This window comes from Centruroides vittatus, unplaced genomic scaffold, assembly GCF_030686945.1.
Source record: "Centruroides vittatus isolate TY-2023 unplaced genomic scaffold, ASM3068694v2 scaffold_1014, whole genome shotgun sequence".
NCBI lineage: Eukaryota > Metazoa > Arthropoda > Arachnida > Scorpiones > Buthidae > Centruroides > Centruroides vittatus.
The window spans coordinates 492,148-512,086 of NW_027122665.1; the positions used below are offsets into that span (position 1 = coordinate 492,148).

General features: G+C 30.7%; 1 protein-coding gene across 1 annotated transcript in view; it reads left to right on the forward strand.

Moving 5' to 3' along the window:
* jbug (filamin-type immunoglobulin domains fbug) overlaps positions 1-19,939 on the forward strand; it is an 86,008-nt gene that overhangs the window by 17,092 nt on the left and 48,977 nt on the right. The window contains 5 exon segments of the mRNA XM_067283595.1: positions 1,571-1,726; positions 8,356-8,484; positions 12,686-12,815; positions 18,577-18,665; positions 18,753-18,975. Coding sequence (XP_067139696.1) covers positions 1,571-1,726; positions 8,356-8,484; positions 12,686-12,815; positions 18,577-18,665; positions 18,753-18,975 — 727 coding nt within the window.

Here is a 19,939-nt window from a genome sequence, read left to right on the forward strand (position 1 = left end):
TAAAAAAAGTCTGCATGGAAGAGTGGCTCGTAGAAAACCAATGATTTCAGCAGTGAATCAGAAGAAAAGTCTAGTTTTTGCCAAAAAATTTGTGCCCCTAGAGTTTTGGAAGCATGTTATTAGGAGTGATGAGTTAAAACAAGAGTTGCAGGATGCTAAAAGACAGAAATTTGTTTGGAGAAAGAAAAATCAAGTATTCGATAAAAATAAAACTGTAGGAACAATAAAACACTCGCCTTACATAATGGTTTGGTGGTGTTTTTCGGGGTTCAAAGTGGGCAATATCGTTCAAATTCACGATTGCACAAAAGCAGTAGATTACAAACAGATACTTAAAGACAATTTAATGGCATCAGCAAGGAAAATGAGAACTGAAAATAAATTTGTCTTAAAACAACACAATGATCCCAAACGTACAGCATTGCTTCTGAAAAAATATTTCAATGAAAATGATATCAAAGTTCTTGAATGACCACCACAGTCACCAGACTTAAATTTAATAGAACATCTGTGGGACAAATTAGACTGCTGTATTCCTCGTAGCCATAGAAAGTCTTTATTGTTGTACAAAGAAGAATTATTTAAGATTTGGCCAGAAATTGGGCAGGATATCTTTCGTAAATTAATTAACAGTATGCAAAGTCAACTTTTCATGTAATTCAGGCCAAAGGTGTTTTATTTCATGTCAACTTTGAAATGGTTTTGCCATACAACACAAATTTACAATTTGTAAAATGTACATAATATTTTCTTCAAAATTTTTTGATGGATTTAATAAAAAATTAAGTCTTAAAAGTAAAATTAAGGTTAATTTAATTTTTGCATATTGATAAGATGATGATAAACTCAAAAGTTCAGAAAACAGGCTATGTCAACTTTGAAATGATCTCGGCTGTATATATCTTCTGTGTGATTTTTGTATCATCCTTTAAATGTCTTGCATTTCCTGTAAATTTATGCTTAATTCTTTCATAATTGATTATTGCTTTAATATTATAAATTCTTCTTTTATCCACTTAATCTATTCACTGTAATAATCTAATCATTCTTCCATTTCATCATTTTTATTTATAATTAGACCAAAGATATTACTTTTCTTTTGACTATCAGAACAGATACACAGTCGTAATAAAAAGTCATATTTTTTCATGTATTTTTTCTAATAAACATCCTCCTGTAATAGTAAGTGTGCTGTCTATTGGAGAAAGATAAGGCATATTATAAACTGAAAAATTGCACATTCCATTTAGCATTGTCACTCTTATCATATGTTGAAATAAAGTGTGTTCAGTGTTGCATTGTTCTTTGAATAATAATAAAGTGAAGAAAGTTATCGGATTTATCTCATTATCAGTTACGCAAAATTCCAAAGAATAGAAGTAATAGTTGCTCTCTAATAAACAATGCATCTTTAATGTGAAAAAGCTATTGACAGTGCACTGTTTTTTAGAATAAATCTAGTATTTTCCGTAATAATATATGTAATATTTGTTTTTTTTTATACATTTTAAATTAATATTCATTAAAAGATTCTAATTTTAGTTATTATTTATGAAAATTTATATTTTAGGCACACTTCAAAATTAATTACTTAGAGAAAAATATTGATATAAAAAGAATAAGAGCAGAAATTCACAGTCCCTCTGGTAAAACAGAGTGCCATTTAAACTTGAATAAATCAGGAGGAACAGGTACATTTATGGCTACCGAAGTTGGAATTCATGAAGTAAGTTTAATTATTAAATATTTTTAATAAATTATTTTAAGTGATGCTTTCATACGGAGTAAGGTTAAAATTTATACATCTCAAATATATTCGAAGCCTCAACGAGAGTTCTATGAAATGAGCTGAGCTACAGCTCAGATTTTGATGGTCGGCTCAGCTCTGTTGGACTCCAGTTGAGATCAGCTTATGGCTCACTTCTGCACAGGTGTCCATATTATGAGTTTTGTATAATTTGAGGTCATCTTGGGCCTGCCACTTTAAATTATTGGGACTGTACTGTAAATGTTTTGCTAGAAGTGACTGTTGTTATTTGTATCACTTTAAAATATTTCATAATTTTCTTAATCTAAAAATTGTTTATAGTTTAATTGCTTAATGTTTGAGTAGTTTTTATCTGAATGCTCTTGCTTAACAACAGATAAATGAAAACATATCCAACAAACTGTCTATGTATCTGTTGTTATTATAGATTCAATTTAATTTCAAAAATGGACTTTGCCGCAACACATCCTACATCAGCTTAGCTTTCAGCTCTGGTCCAATTTCACAGTTCAGCTTGGCATTTCCAAACAGCTGAGTTGATCTTTCCAAATTTTAACCTAATCAATGTGCAATTTATGATTTTACTAATGAAATGTAATTACAAGGACACTATTATTATTAAGGAATTAGACTGCTAGTTGGCTAACTGCCGCAGAAAGTAAATTTAAGAATAATAATTGAGGACCCAGACGAGGTCCGAAATTGCAAAAAAATGCAGAATCCTGTTGTGAAAAAAATAACGATAAATTATATAAGAGAGAGGAAAAAAAACCCTTGATCAAAACAATGTAACGAAAAATGTAAACAACGAGTCTCGGGATGATGTCAACGCGTGTTAAACGAGCTGTTAATGTTCAGTCCAAAGGTAGAACTCTGACACACGCACTCATAAAGAGGTATAAGTTTGACACAAGTATTCAAAGAAAAAAATTGAACTTAGGAAAACAATTTCAGAAAAAGGGAAAAATTGGAGAGATAGAAAAATATCGCGTGATCGTTAGAATTCCAAAATGACATCAATTGCAAACAACGGATTAAATTATGAGTGCAGGTTTTGTGGTTCTATCAACAATCTTGGAGCATAGTCGACAAAGGGTGTCAAATAGACACCTTGAATCGGACCTTTCCCGCGACCCGACATGGTCTCATTTTGCGCTTGAAAACAAAGGGGAGACCAATCGGGAAGTGAGGAAAGAAACGAGGGACCAATCCGCAAGGTGGATAGTACACAAGAAAAACATATAAAAACTGGGACTTCAAGGTCAAAAGAGGAGTTCTTTTCAGAATGACGGACATGCCTCTTGTGGATTAAGACAGTGTGTGTAGTGTCATCACTTGGAACTTTAGGTGTGTCACCGCCAGGGACTGGATAGATCTACCTGCTGAACTCTCACGTTCTGAAGATCACCAAGATTTGGAATAACCTAACCGATGTAAGCATGTATTCATCCAAATAAACAGTTTTCCGCATGTAAACACTTGTTGTAGGGTATGGAATTGCCTAGGCAAGCGATTCCCGCCCTGTTTTAATATAACAAACTTTCATAATGGAAGAACCGTTAGAATGGACTGTTAGAAAGATCCGTTAGAAGAACCGTTGAGTTTCAAATCGACGATAGACGGACGATTGGCTGGCGGAAAGTGACCGTTGGCCAGACGTTGTGGAAACATTCGAATTTGATTGGCGGAGGATTTAAACGCCGACCGCTATATAAGCAGTAGTCTTGGTGGGAACCAGGATCGTATTGGGAAGATCGGATAGGATAGGATCGGATCGGGTTGGGACCGTTGTTATCGAAGTTCTATCTCTCTCGTCGGACGTTACGGAAATCTGGAGAAAGTGAACTCCAGTGGTTTTGGTACGAACTTGCTCCTGACTCGGAGGTGTTGTTAATTAAAAATCTGTTTATGAAGGTCGTAAGGAGTTTTTCCGACGAACTTGTACGGATAGAGTCGGTTGTCGTGTGGATTAGTGTTTGTGCATAATTAATTGTAACTCTAATTTGTATTATTTTGTACATTTCTATTGTAAATATAAACTTTGTGTTACGTTACACTGACTGAGTGGTTATTTTGAACATTACTTTTGTCATCATTTGTCTCCTTCGCAACCGCCCACATACACGGGTTCCCTTAAGCTCATCCTGACGCGAGATATTTAAGCACAGTCTACACTAGTCCAAATCTTACACTGGTGTCAGTGACGCGGGATTAATTGTATCCCCCTTTAAAGTCGGCGAATCTTATATAATAAGAAGAAAATTGTTTTTAAAAGCAATTTTACAAATTTTGACTTTGTAAAAAATGATAATGTGAAACAGCCTTAATAGGAGGAGTCAGATATACAGTTTACAATTTTGTTATTTAATCAGGGAAACGTTTTATGTAGAAAAGAGCAAAAAATATATAAAACAAAAATTATAGAGTATAGAAGATTTTAACATTAAGAAAAAATTAGTTTTACCTTTACAGAGCAAGTTTTTATAAAGAAATGTACAATACAAATTATTTATAATTGAAAAAATATCAGCTAGACAGCTGGCTGAGGCAGTTAAGGTGTCAGCCTATGCTCTGGTCCAGCATAGGCTTCTATTCTCAGCCCATAATTGAATCCAGAGAAGCGACTAAGAAATTTTCATGAGTGACCTTATTCCTTACCACTCAGGCATCTCATTGTAGGCCTAGCCAAACCAACAATGCACTTGAAAAAGCACCTTTTACTGCTCACAGGGTAGAAAGACTAAAAATAAAATTAATTTTTATAAATAATTTAATAATAAAAGTATAAAAAATGGCTGTAGTGTATGGGCTTTTACATCCCAGCATAATGAAATATTAAATCAGAAAGAAAGGAATTCTCTTTTTGAAACTGCGAAAATAACAAATCTAATTAACGTTACTTCTAAGTAGATAGAAGTTATAGGAGAATAATTTGATTCTAAGTAATTAATCTGTTAGAATTTTTTAATGTTTCAAACAGTTTATTGAGTTTTAAAAATTTTACTGTAAATAAGCTATAATTTTAATAATATTTAATTCATTTAGTAATACAGTGGATGATCGGTTAATGCAGTGTTCCACAACCTTTTCCTACTTGCGGCACACCTATGACTTAACATGACACACCAAAATGTTACTTCCCTCAAAAACGTATGATATGATACTATTAATAGAATTATGTAGTGCCACTAACCTATTATTATTATTATTATTATTATTATTATTAAACAGACATCAACACCTGTGAGCAAATTTATTTTACATTTAATTTTTTAGAATCCTCAAAAATGCATGGTTTGTAATAAAGAATAAACAAACATCATCTTATTTCATCAGTGCTGTGGCAGAGAATGGAATACAAGCATAAGAAACACAACAAATGTGATAAAAATACATAAATAAAGCTAGAATATGTAAAAGTTCACGTCACACCTTTCACCTTGTGACAGCAAACCAGTTGTGGAACACTGGGTTAAGAAACATAATCCGTTCCAAGACTTTGTTTGCTATCTGAATTGTTCGTTAACTGATTATCAATTTACCATAGGTTTTTATGAGAATTTGATTAATTCGTTCTGAAAACTCCAAAAAATAAAAAAATATATACTTTTTTACTACGTTTATTTATATGTAATAATAAAAATACATATACACAGTCTCGCATTTTTATTAGTCATGTTTTTTTCATTTGTGGAGGTTAAAGAATCTGTCTAATGTCCATTGCTTTTCTCTCTTCTTTAGGATTTTTCAGAAGTATTTAATAGCATTGTAATTGTAGACATCCCTAAGTCTATTAACCTCAACCTGGTTTGGATGTCAATCTAAAACCGTTGTTCTGACATCCTCCCACTTTTTCAAAAGATTTTTAATAGCAGATATTGGCATTAATCATCTTTTTCAGAAGAAAACATATCTTGCCGAGGTTCTTGGTGTTCTTCATTCAAGAGTTCTTGGCATTTGTCTATCGTCAGATCAGTTTTAGGTTCCATTATGAGCTCTTCAATGTTCTTTATTTCTCAGATGTGATTTTTGTTACTCCTTAAGCTGCTTGAATCTTCTTCATTGTACTGTATCTTTCTTAGATAAGATTGAACTGCAGCCTACTGTAGACTTGTTCAAGCCATACTGCCCAGCAACATCAGACATCTTCTGTCCACTCTCTACCTTTGCTATTATACTCTCACTTTTCGAAAATAAAAACCAATGCCGAGTGCTCGCCTGACAGTCTTGCAAATACTATAAAAGAATTGTTTCTGTCAGAAAAATAAAAGGCTGGAATTACAAGGGAGAGTTTAAAGTTCGGAGGAATACTATCTGATTAGTATATATTGGGTTGAGCGTTGATGTCGACACCTCCCGTGCTCCGAAAAGTTTCGAATTGTTGCCCGAAGACAAGGGAAGACCAATCGGTATTCATTATTTTACGTTGCTTCTTGTGTTTGTTCTGTGAGGTGTTCGTAATCCGAACATAAAAATCTTTCGCGAAAGTGTTTGTTATCCGATTTGTTCATTAAATGTTTGTTAATCGATCACCCACTGTAGATGCACTGGGTAATAAAATATTCTCATGATTAGGCTTGTAGATTTTTCTAATGACTTTAAAATGTTTGAGTTGTAAAGTTTAACTCATATAAATAATTTGTTAAATGCTTATTTTAATATGAAATAATTTAAGAAAGAGTGAAAATTTAACTCTTTTTAAAAAAATTTAATTATATTTGTAAATTATCAGCTGTTATGGCCACAAAATTAAGTTGTTTATAGTAATTGCAATGCATTTCATCAGTAAAAAATTCCTATTATAGACGATTAAATTTTTTGGTAATTTAATATGCTTTGTTATAAATTATGTCTGTTATTTCATAATAAAGCTTTAAGACTCCAATCTTTAGAAAATTTAGTTTGCTGTTAGCTGATTTAATTTAAGTAATTTTGCAACAATGTTTTTATCTTGTTTGCAAAAATCTTGTCTTAAGTATAAGATGAGTTCAATATAATCTGTTTTTGATAGACTTAACACTATGATTCCTTACTTTTCTTTTTAAGAAATGAAAGTTTTTTGTAAAAATGTTATTGTTTTCTTATAAAAATTCCTTATAAAAATGAAAAGGATTTTATTGATTGTCCAGAGAAAAAAGTGATGCAAGTTTATAAAATGATTGATGAAAATGTTTATATAAACCGGACATGGGCAAATGCGGTTCCGAGAGCCGCATGCGGCTCTTTTTGAGTTACGTGCGGCTCTTGCTGAAAGTGTTAATTTCTGCTTTTTATTATTATTTTTACAATTTTATTTCCACAATTTTGTGAAAATATGTTTATTTAAAAAATTCAATATTTGTTTTATATTATATTTATATTATATAATAAAATCGTGGTAGAAAACTGCAGTACAGAATAAAAAAGTACAGAACTGCGGCTCCCATGCATTTTGCAAAACCTACATTTTGGCTCCCACTGAACTCTTTCTTGCCCATCCCTGAATAAACCAAAGAAGTTTTTTATAAAAGAATATTAATTTTAATTAATTTAATTAAAAATTTAAAAATAATTTTAATAAAAGTATTTGTTTTTTTGACCTTTAAGATTAATAGAATCCAAACCAGAATAATATTTAAATACTTGAAAAAAAAACACACCTTTGAATACAATTCCGGATCTTTAAGATCTAGAATATTCCTGTATGCTTTGAAAACTAAAGCTGATATCTTTATAATCTAATTCTGGAGCATGATTCACTAAGTGTATATGTCATATTTTTCACAGAATTGATTATTTTGTGGCTTTAGTATTCTATGAATAAGCTGTATCTAATTCTTTGAAAGTGCATGTCCAAATTGTAACCATTACGATTTTTAACTTATTCTCAAAGATAGGATGTCCAATTGCAATAGGCTAATAATTATATCATAAAAAGTAGTTTTTAGGCTCTCCTGAACAATTACACTTTTGTGACATCTGTCCTCGTCGAACCAAGTCCCAAAACTTAAGTAATGTGTACCGACAGTAGGACAGTAGAAACTGTGATTAACTACAAAATATTTGCTTTCGTAGAATGTATAGAAATGTAGTAGATGCTGAAATAAGTATGTTATAGAGATCTTGCAAAAATAATAAATAAAAGCTTTGTGTTTTTTGCTTTTGCATTTATTTATCTCTAGAACTCTTTTATTCTTTAATCTCTTACATAAAAATCTTCTGTAGAACGTATTTTTCTCTTTCACTTTGTTTTTGGTAACTTTAATAAGTCTTAAGAAGCCTTACTTTTACTCGGAAGAAATGTTTTGTATGCCCAGGTTATCTACATGTCACGAAATACTTTGAGTAATGATTGGCAATGCTGTTGATTGTTTACTGTGGTGTATAGCAATGTGTATTGTTGTGCTTTGTGCGCATATTTATTATTAAATGAATGTTCCTACTTAGTATCTCTTGCATTTATTTTGATCATTTACTTATTATCTCAGGCATATCTACCTTTCCTTGAGTTTCATAATTTGACACATTTTCCTTTTTGGTACTGAAATTTTACTACTATAAATTATAATTTTTATATGTACAGTACATTTTTTGTTTGTATTTTCTAGTTAATTGTTTATTGTGAAGAAGAAATGATTAGTTGCTGTCCACTTAAAATTTGCGTGCAACCCGACATTTCCAAAATCCTGTTCTCGGGAATCGATCCTTGTGCCCTCGGTTCAATTGTCGAAGTCTTGGTAAGTTTATTGCAAATTGATAACTGTTGCTGTAAAATAATTTTAAAAAAAATTTAATTTATTAAGTTAAATATTATAGTTTTTAAGTATTAATTTTAATTTTAAATAATTATATAAAATTAAAATAAATCTGAAAGAACTTGATCTGTACTGTTCAATTTGTGAATCAGTAACATTTGACATTAATTATAGACTGAAGTCCTGAACTTAAAATAACAGAGAAAAAAATTCAGTGTGTTTGGGTATGCGTATCTGTGTATTGGCATCTATTTTATTTAATAACTCAGGATGGATGGGGTAAAGATTAATAAAAAGGTTTGGTGTGGTAACTTGTATATTAGGAGCATTGTTGCTATTAAATTTTGGTGGTTAAATGTTGAGGGGTGGGGAGTCGAGTTGGATTTAAGGACAATTTCACTTGTTATTGGCATTCATAATTTTTTAAAATGCTCATCTCTACCTTCAAAATTAAGTTTTTAAACTATTTTTAATATTAAGTAATAATATAAAAGTTATTTTTTAATAAAAATTCATAACATATGGCACTTCAATTTTAACTTTGTGCTAATGTATCTTAGTGTTTCTTAAACATAAATATTTTTCACTGGAAAAGTTAAGCAACTTGTTGCAGGATTTTTTTACACATGTTCTGGCATTTTATCGAACTCAAAATACATAACAGAAAAAAATCAAATTGTAATACATGAGAAAAATTATTAGATTACATTTTAATAAAATGACAATGACAGAATGTAAATACCTTGTTTGTTTGTTCACTATGCATGTCTAGGCTGTTTGACTGATTTGCTACAAAACTCAGCAGTTACATTCAAATACTTCTAACTTAGATAATGTTGTACCTTCCACCTCAAATTATTGATTGGATTTCTACATATCAATTAATTTCTGTCTACATTTGATTGCTGACTTTACATGTAGGACCATCTATTGGAAAAAATTTAACAAAAATAATTAACTAAATAAAATTCTTACAAAAAAGGTAATGTCTATTCAGTGAATATAATGTCTATTTTTCAAAATAGACATTATATTCACTGAATTACTGTGACAATGTTATAGCAGGAAATAGATGTGCCATTATGCTATTACTGTGACAGGTAGCACGTAGCACTTGCCTACTTGGAGTGTAATAGTGTTTTGCCCCTGTATATCATACTTTTCCCATTTTTGAGATTAAGGAATGAATAGGAAAATTACACAATACAAAGTTACCAGCAAGCACAAAATATGTTTTAAGTGGTTTTCAAGGGTGCCGAGTTTAAATATTTAGTTCATTTTTTGCAAAATTTGATTCATTTGCAGATTACCATTTGATATTCGGCTGTGAATGGAACAGTTTGTTAGAGCTAACATTAGAAAAAATATGATATCTTAAAAAATTTAATATATTATATTTTTATTACTGTCTACTTGACCAATAAAATTGTGCCATTTCATACCATCTGGCTATTGTGATAAACATGACAATGGTAGGCTAAAATAACCAAACTCTTTATATGGTTTATATTTTAATATTTGTTATATCAGTATTTGATTTATATAACTACAAGTATTATCTTATGTAAGGATTGATCACACACTTTAAAAATTTTCCTCCTCTACCATACACAGTTTAAAGAATTTTTAAAATGTGTTAGATTAGTCACTCAGTGTGATAAATCCTTACGTAAGATAACATCTGTAGTTATATAAATTAAATACTATAATATAATAGAAGGGTTAGAAATACAAAATAATCTTAATGTTTATACTTACTTTTTGCTTGGGAAATGCCGGGCTTACCTGCTAGTTTGACATAAATGGGAAAATTAAATAATGAAATAGGCTTTGGAGTATGAAATTATTACATTTGGAAGAAGAAAAAAATGAAATTATCGAGTTTTATGTTACAAATAAATTATCAAAAACACAATGACGAGGTGTAAGGTCCATAAAATGAATGATTACTCTGATTACATATATCACAAATATTTCATTAGCCATAGAGGTCATTCATTACGAGTATGTGGTTATGAACATGGCCGACAGATTACAAACTGAGACACACAGAAAGAAGACATACAGAGTTAATTAAGATCAAGGGGCATGCCAATGTGGACTGTTATCTGGCATCAGTCTACATGATTAACACAATATCAACAGTTCTATTGGATCCTGAAAGGTTTTTATACTGACAGAACTTGAAGACATTTCTCAAAATAAAATAAGATTAATACAGTTGGCAATTGAATAATTTAAATATTTAGTCATTAATTAGTCAATGAAAGTCATATAAATTCATTTATTTTCATTGAATATATTTATAATCAGTGAAATAGTCATATAGATATTACATATTTACTTTGATGGTCTAATGCAAAGTTTTACGTCACTTTACGATGCTCTTCTCATCTTTGTTGCAGTTTATAATAATTTTGTATCCAAACATTACTTATATTATTACATATATTAATTAAATAACTCTAATAATAATTAAAAAATTTAAGGAATAATTGATAGTAAGATACAAGAAAGTACTGTTCTTTAAAATAATAAACATCTTTAAAAATAGTCAGATGGCATTTAAATTAACCAATCAGACAATGGATTGGGATGACCCCTTAGGCCATAAAATATTTCATTGGTAACATACTTGAAGTCTCCTTTGATTGTATCATTTTATTTTTTATAAGAAGTTCGCTCGTACTCAAATATTTCATGTTGGCGAGTAAGCAAATAAATCAAACTATTTTTAGCCAAACTGTTACATTGACAAACTTAACAGAGTTGAAAAACTTGTGTTTTAGCAATATAAAAATTAAAATAGGAATTAGAATTATTTGTTTTCAAAGATCATATTGCTGTTAGTCAGATATATTGTGTATTATGATAGTGACATAAATGATATTGATACAAGTGATAGATGATATAATTGTTATCAGTCATCTTGCATTACTCATTGAAATGTCATGTGCAGTTTACACTTCTGAAAAAATTCTTGATAGTTAAAATATATCTAGGGTGTAGAAAAATGTTAAGAACAGGCAAAACATAAATGTAAAATCTATTACCTAAGCTTCACTACCGTGTTTTACGGACTATAAGACGCACTTTTTTCTTCGAAAAATTGCCTCCAAAATTCAGGTGCGTCTTATAGTCCGTAACATACGGTAATATTAATTGATGTATGAGCTGTGGTAATGCATGAACCTTTCATAGATGTATTCATATATTTGAAGGATTTTACATTCAATTATTCTCACTATAATTATTCAGTTTGGTTTGTTGAATGCTCTTGACATTAATAAATAAATAATTAATTAATATTAATCAGATTTAAGTAACTAACGTTATGATTTGAATTATAATTGGTACTTTTTTCTTCTGATGTTAATTATCCATAGATTCTTGGCACCAACATAAAATTTTCAGTTTTGTCATATCAATTTAATTATTCTATTCAAAGAGAATTTCAAATTTGGAAATAAATATCCAATGTCTTGGAGATGGAAAAAGACCATTGTTGGACAATGTTTAGCATTGGATGCTGGCTTCTTTAGCAGTTGGATTAACTCTACTTCTAATGATTCTGAATAATGCGGAAACTAGATTATCCGAACTTTATGGGTCTAGGGGGTCTTTCAGATAAACAGAATTTCAGATAATTCAAAAACATGTTTGTTTTTTTGTGTTTTGGGTACATCAAGCACTGTGCATTTAAAGTTTTGTTAACAATAAATACTGTAATGCAGTTGCTTTTATTTGAAGGTAAATTAACTTACACTAGTCGAAATTTAACATAATGTTACATATATAACTTAGTTTCATGGCACTAATCAGCGAATGACACAATGGTTTCCAGATATGTGAAGAGTTTGATCTCTATGTGTTATACTCTGTGGTATGTACTGTACAGTGCTGCACATTTTTACATACAGGATTTTTTAACCATTTCAAATAATTCAGAGATTCAGGTAATTGAGTTTCCACTGTATTTAGGTGGATTATTAAAGTTTAATGATTCATATTCATGATAAATTGTCCATCCTATACTTTAGAAATTAAACTTTGTAAGTTAATTTAAATATTTTAAAAAATTTAATTTCCAATTTCATATTTCAAAGAATTCAAATAATTCAGTTTCAAACAATGCATAAGAAATGTTTTACATTAAAAAAAATTATAATATTGTTATTTTCAGATAAATTCAAATGGTGCCGGAGGAGGAAAAATAGACGTAGAAGCCATAGCACCAAGTGGAAAAAATAAGCATTGCCCCATTGGTGTGAATGACGGTGCCTATACGGCAACTTTTACTCCCGACGAAATTGGTAACTTTTTATATTTTTCATTTACGTCATTTATTAAACTTAGAAAACTTATTTAATTTTCGTATTTTCCTGTTAAATTTATTAGATTTAACAGGAAAATATGGCATTTGATTAAAATAATTATCAGAGCCGTCACTTCAGTTTATGCTGTCGGGGCAAGACATGCATTTGGAACAACTTATTCCCCTAAATAAAACGAAAAAAATTTTGTTCTGAAATGCCATACCTTGCTCCATCAATCAGTATTCAAATCATGCCATGTAATATAAATAACAACAAAAAAATATTAATAAATTCCATTATTCAAAATCTTTTGAAAATAATTAAATTATGCATTATTTTGTCAATTATCATTCTGTTTTACAATTAGATACACCTGTTTAAACATATCTAAATGAGTTTTATACAACTGATATTTGCCTCAAGGCAGTCCACATGTTCGGTATTTGCCAATTGCCGAATAATTGCCTATTCGTCCCCTTTGATTTGGCACAATATACTGACAAGGAGTGGGAAATGGTGAATACCAACTATTAGTCACAAGTAAATTGCCCACACTACTTGATACTGACAAAATGTTTGCATGGCATTCGGCAAATACTGAACATGTGGAGCCATTTTATATAAATGAATATACATGGCTGTAACCTCATTTCTTTGTATAGTATATGCATATTTCTTTTCTTTTCTTTCGAAGACACAATGTAGTGACGTAAACTTAAACACTGGGCGAATTTTTCATCCTTTTTATTCGGTTGGGATAAAAAGGATAAAAAGGATGAAAAATTCGCCCAGTGTTTAAGTTTACGTCACTACATTGTGTCTTCGAAAGAAAAGAAAAGAAACGAAAATACAAAACACGGTTTCCTCAAGATAGATATGCATATTTGTTTTTAAATTTGTATAGAATGCCAGTAATAGCCAATTGAGAAATTTATACAATAACAGGCAACACTAGCTTCTTTAATAGTTAAAATACAATGAAATACAAGCGTTTCCTAATGTAACAAAATTTCGGAATCGTTGACATTTTCTAACAAACGTTCTGCAATCACAAATCCGATTTTTTGAACTTTCAATGACACAGTTTATTATTGCAATTACATGATTTTCAAAACTATAAAAAGCTAATATATTTTATCACACTTTTTGTAATTGTGATGCTGTTTAATTTTTAAGCTTTTGTATAAATATATATGTACTGTACTGTACTGTACATACGTAATATGTGTCTAAAATGGAGCTGGATGGATACTGGCTAGAAATTTCCATTTTGGCAGGCTTCCATTTTTCAGAGGGTTGTGTTTTTATTAATGCAGAAAAAGAGAAAAGTTGAAAAAGATGTCAGAATTGAATTTAGAATTGTTTCTCCACCGTAAGTATTTCTAAACTCATCTTCTTCTTCAACATAAGTGTTATATGCTTTCAAAACATAATGAAAACATCAACATGTATGTGGTTTGTTTGTTTTTACATGGCAATGCAACACTTGGGTGATCTGCCAACGGGATAACTCTTGAAAAGAATTTCTATGGGAAACTAGCTTCTATTTAGATATTACAAATGCAAAGAAAACCTAGAAAACTCCACATGGCCACTGTTGGTGAGGTGCGTACCCATGACCAACTATCAGTGTTCAGTATTCAGTTTTATCCATTTAGTCACTAGTGGGCGACATATAAGTTGTGCATAAAGGAATAAAAACTATAAAACTCAGTACCCACAGACTCTGAGTACTGAATTTTTATAGTGTTTAATTGCCTTAGTCACAAAGATTACTTGCTATTGTCACTTGCTAGTCAGCAGCATCCAACATCTTTAATTCATTAACTATTGTCACATCGGACTGACATAAAAGTTTTAAAATTTATTTGAAAGTTACTCTTATATAGGTGGACCATATTGTTTGTGATCCAACCAGAAACACATTTCAGAATCTGTGAAAATGGGGTCTGAAACTGATTGAATTTTTAATTATTTTTTAAAATTTATTTATTTATCTATAAATGGATGATATAATAGTGATGTGTGTTAAGATCCTGATATACCTGGGTATACATGGTACATGATTGGGAAACAGGCGATACAATATAAAGAAAAACAAGGACTTCACACATTCTCATACAGTGAGGTATTAACAAAGATTTATTCCTGGACCCTGCAGGCTTATTTATATACATACAAAATTCTAAATAACATGAACATAGATTTACAAACTATTCTATTACCTCTCTGTGGGGTAACAAGAATTTTATAACACCACAAATCGAAAACCTTAACAAAACAGTCTTACATGTGTCCTTTTGTAGTTAATAAGGAATATCTACCCAATTCATACACGTGTCTTCAGGCAGGACTTGGATGAAAGTGGATTGCTTCACACATTCAAACATTCTCCAATCTTCTTCTTATCGTACACGACAATCTCCGACGAGTTCATTCCGAAGGCCAACAAAAAGGTCTCGTCTCTAGTGAAGCTCCTCCCTTTTATACCATTGTTGACGTCATAACTTGCATACGTCAACTTTCACATAACCAATGAGAGACCCGTGAGTTTACCCAAAAGGTGAACACCCGACACAAACAAAAACGGACGCGAATACAAAAACAAATTATACAAAATTATACGAATTATACAAAAAATACAACCCGACAAAAAAAAGTCTATCATCCGTAATGTGGAGAGAAATACGGTTACATTAAGTGATGGATCACTACATGTGTTACTAAAACTGCTCTATATGAAAATTTATTCTATAATCAAATATTAAAAACAGGCAAAACCAAGGACAGTCCTGGGATATTGGGGACATCTGGTCACCTTATCATATAATTTCTAAAAGAATAATTACTATTAGGAATTAATTTTTGTTATTCCCCATGTCAGTAATTGTAGTACTGAATTTTGTCTAGTTTCAAGAACGAAAGTAGTATTTTAACAAAGCAAAAAAGATAGACTGTAGCTTTTATTATCAAGAAGTTGGCCACGATCTTAACCTTCACATTACAGCATTAATATAATTTAAATTTCAGCTACTACTACTACTACTACTTTGCTGCCTTTGTCCCTTTACAGGGGTAGGCCTCCTGGATCTTGCGTTGCCACTTTTCTCTATCCAAAGCGTCCCCTTTCTCCAGTCCTACCATTTTCATATCCTCCTCCACCACATCCACCCATCGCTTTCGCTGTCTTCCTCTACTTCTCTTCCCCTCCACTCTCAGGTCAAAAGCCCTCCTTGCCATATCATCCTCTCCTCTTCTCAGCATATGTCCAACCCACCTCAATCGAGATTTAGTTATCCTGTCCAAAATACATTCAACCCCAAGTTCTCTCCTGATCTCTTCACTTCTCCTTCTCTCCCTGAGCGAAATACCGGACAACCATCTCAGCATTCGCATCTCGGTCCTCGCCAACATCAACTCCTCTGTCTTTCGGAGGGTCCACGTTTCTGATCCATACAAAAGGACCGGCCATACAAATTTCAGCTACTGTTATGAAGAAATATTCTGTTTTATTCAGTTTGTTATGCAATTGATTTCTAAAATGTTTTGTTTTTGTGTTACGGCTTTCTTGCTTAAAATAGTATTTATATAACAAACTGTTCTGCTTTGACATTTATTCTTTGGTTAGGCAAGAATTTATTCTCTAGAGATTCTGTTTTTAAGTTTTACTGTATGTAGTATTATATATTCAAATAAAATATAATTAACATGTGATTAAACAGATGTATTTTGTCACTTAAGTAAAAATAGAGCTGTATGAATCAATTATTTATTTTATTTTAATTGATTTTGTAAATTATCTCTGATATTTTGGATCCTGTATGGTCCTGTAACATCCTGTAACACTAAGAGGACCTTTGTAGCAAGCTCATAGTTTTATTTATGTCATATGATATTGCATAGTATGTTTTTTTTCTCTAAAATGTACACATCGTTAATAAGATATCATTCTATAAATGAGCCTGCATGTTTGCACGCACACACACACACACACACACACACTCAGTGTAGAATTTGCTTATTATTGTTATTCATTTACAGTTATGTCAGAATTAGCACATCTCAAAACATAATTTGGTTTTAATGATAATGCATAGTTTTTATCAGTCTTAAACAGTATTTTAAACATTTGAGTGCTAATATTTTGCAGTTCAGTAGTTTGAATTGTGGGAATTTCTTATTTCAATTTCAATTATACTCTAATTGCTATTAAAGATAGTACTACAAAAAACATCAGGCAATCATTAGACCCATAGATGAATTACTATTAATTAATAAATCTTTGAAGTTTACAATTTTTAATTGTTTTAACATGTTCTTGTGATGTCAGAGTTAATAAAACTGTAATTTTCACTAATTATAATATTACTTATTTATCCTCGCTTGATGTTATCATTCAGTTCTTGCTATTAGTACAGGAAAGTCACAAAGTAATTACATTAAGTGTATTCTATAAAATTAGATAGAAAAAAAGCGGAAATATTAAATTTCTTAATTTTAATATGTAAATATTTAAATAAGAGAGCTCCTATATTAAGTCAAAATTGCTTTTTTGTTTACATAAGGATAACAGTCAATTTTTTCAGAGAATTAACAAACTCAATCTGTGTACAGGTGAAAATTTCACCTTTGTACATAGATAAGAGGATGATTGTTCAGAAGATTGTAATGAACAATATTTAATTTATTTCTATACATTATTTACAAATAAATTTCTGAATATACACTTTAAGCCAATGCCAATTTATTTATCATATATTGAGAGAGAAAGAGAGAATTCAAGATGTTTCCAGACATAGACACTTGTATGATTCAAACAAGTGTTGCATTGTTTGTTTAATTCTGTTAAGTTATTAGTGTTTAATTCTGGTAAGTTGACTCACAATTTAAAGACATTTCTCTGGTTGGTGGATTGGAAAGGTTGAAGACTTTGTCGGATTTTGAAGACTCTTTACAGTAAGCTTGGGAATTTCATTTTACAGAAGGACAACCAAGGACCATTTGACAGCAAGGATGAGGACTTCTATTGTCCTCTTGAAGTCTTCTTCAGCTCCTCCCCAGATTTCTCTTGCATACTTTCCTAGGTGGATGGTTGAATTAAGTTCTTTTTGATTGAATAAATCTTATTGTTCCAAGGATAATTTACATCTTTAAATAATAACGATCAAACAAGCATTTTTGAGTCAATTTAAATCTTTATCCTTTTTTAAATTCCAGCCAGAGACAGTTAACAACTTGAAGATAAAATAAAATTCTTTGTTAAAAATGATTGGTGATATGACATTAAAAACATGTTCTTTAAAAACTTGATGCTGATGTTTTCTTGTAGGATCCAATCCCAACAACACACAGTACTAGAAGTTTTCACAATATCACTTAGGTCACTGTTGTATCTATACATCACTCTGTAGACCCTATATTATTGGTCATTTTTAATGAAGAATTTTATTTTACCATCAGTACGACATGCGCCATCTAGAAATCACTTCTAAACACTCACGCCATCGAGATTACCGGAAGCGCCACCATATTCGATACCTAGGGTAACATTAACCGACAATTTATATACAGATTCACAGTAGCATTATTATTATTATTATTATTATTTTATATTAACGCACACTTTGTTTCCATAATTTCACATGTAATTCACACTTAACTCTTTCCATGGGGCCACTGTTACAAAAGTTTGAAATAAATTTAAATTAACATTTTTATAATTAAAATTATAATATTAAATAATTTTATTAATTTGTAGGAGAATGGAAAATTTTCGTCACATACTCGGGTGAACACATTCAAGGAAGTCCTTTTACTTGTTTCGTTTACGATCCCTTACAAGTTAAAGTAATTATGAAAAACTATTTATAAAATACATTTCAAGATTTTAATTATGACGATATGCAGTTTATAAACAGTAACTTCATCTTTTAGGTTTCCGGTTTTGAGAAGGGTTCATCCGATAAAGAAGTTACTTTTAAGTGCGACGCAAGTAATGCAGGATGGGGCAAAGTAAAAGTGAATATAAAAAAAGATGGACTTAGCATTCCGCACGAAGTCGACGAGAGAGGAAATGGAATTTATCACATTTCTTTTACTCCTGTGTACAGTGGAAAATATGAAATCCATATTTTATTTAATAATTTAGAAGTAAAAGGTTAGTTATAATTTTTTACATTTAATTAATATTAAAATACTAAATATATATATATATATAATGTTAATGATAGATTAAAAATATTTTTTACAGTTATTAAAATAACTGTTAATTTGAGTAATTTTTCTTCTGCTTAATGCTTTGTTCTGTTCTAGATTAGGATCTTTTTATGTACATGTAGTGCTGATAGTGTAGATTGGGGGCAAACAGGTCATTTGCCCCACTGGATCAACCCTTTTAATCAAGGGCAAGGGAATTTGGAAATTAGAACTTTATAATTCTTTAAGGAATGTTGGAAATTGTTATGCCTTACTCAGTAATACAATAACTTATGTCTTATAAGCTGAGATGAATTTTAAACAATAATTATAATAGTGGGAGTGTATCCTTTGTCCCCTTGGAAAAGTTGTCGCAGATGCCCATTGATACATGGTTAGTATGTGAATGATTTGATTTAGAGTTATTCTATGGTTGGATTCTCTTCCTGTATGAATGAGTTTTCTTCTATACTATCAGGTAAAGTCTTACTATTACTATCATCGTACTTTCAGACAGAAATGATTCTTTAGTAGTCTAATTTTCTGTATGAAGAAACTTCTCTTGAGATGAAATACAATTGTTTTACAATTATATCTCATATTTGGCTCAATATGTTTCTGTCTCTTCTCAACTTGGAATTCCTCCAAAAAATATAAACTGCCAAGAATTGGATGATGTATTGAAAAGCATTTTGGTTTCAATCTTCATCAAGAAGGTTGAAACTAATGAAGATTTGGTGGCAGGTGACACCACCATTGAGGAAACGTTGAGATTGGCAATATGAAAAGTATAAAAAAGAACTGATTCTTATTCTTATTTTTATTCTTGATTTGGTTGAGCTAAGGTATGGAACCTGTCAATACACATGCAAATTACGAGTGTATGGAATGCAACAATCTCTTCATAGCCAATTGTAGTCAGTTGT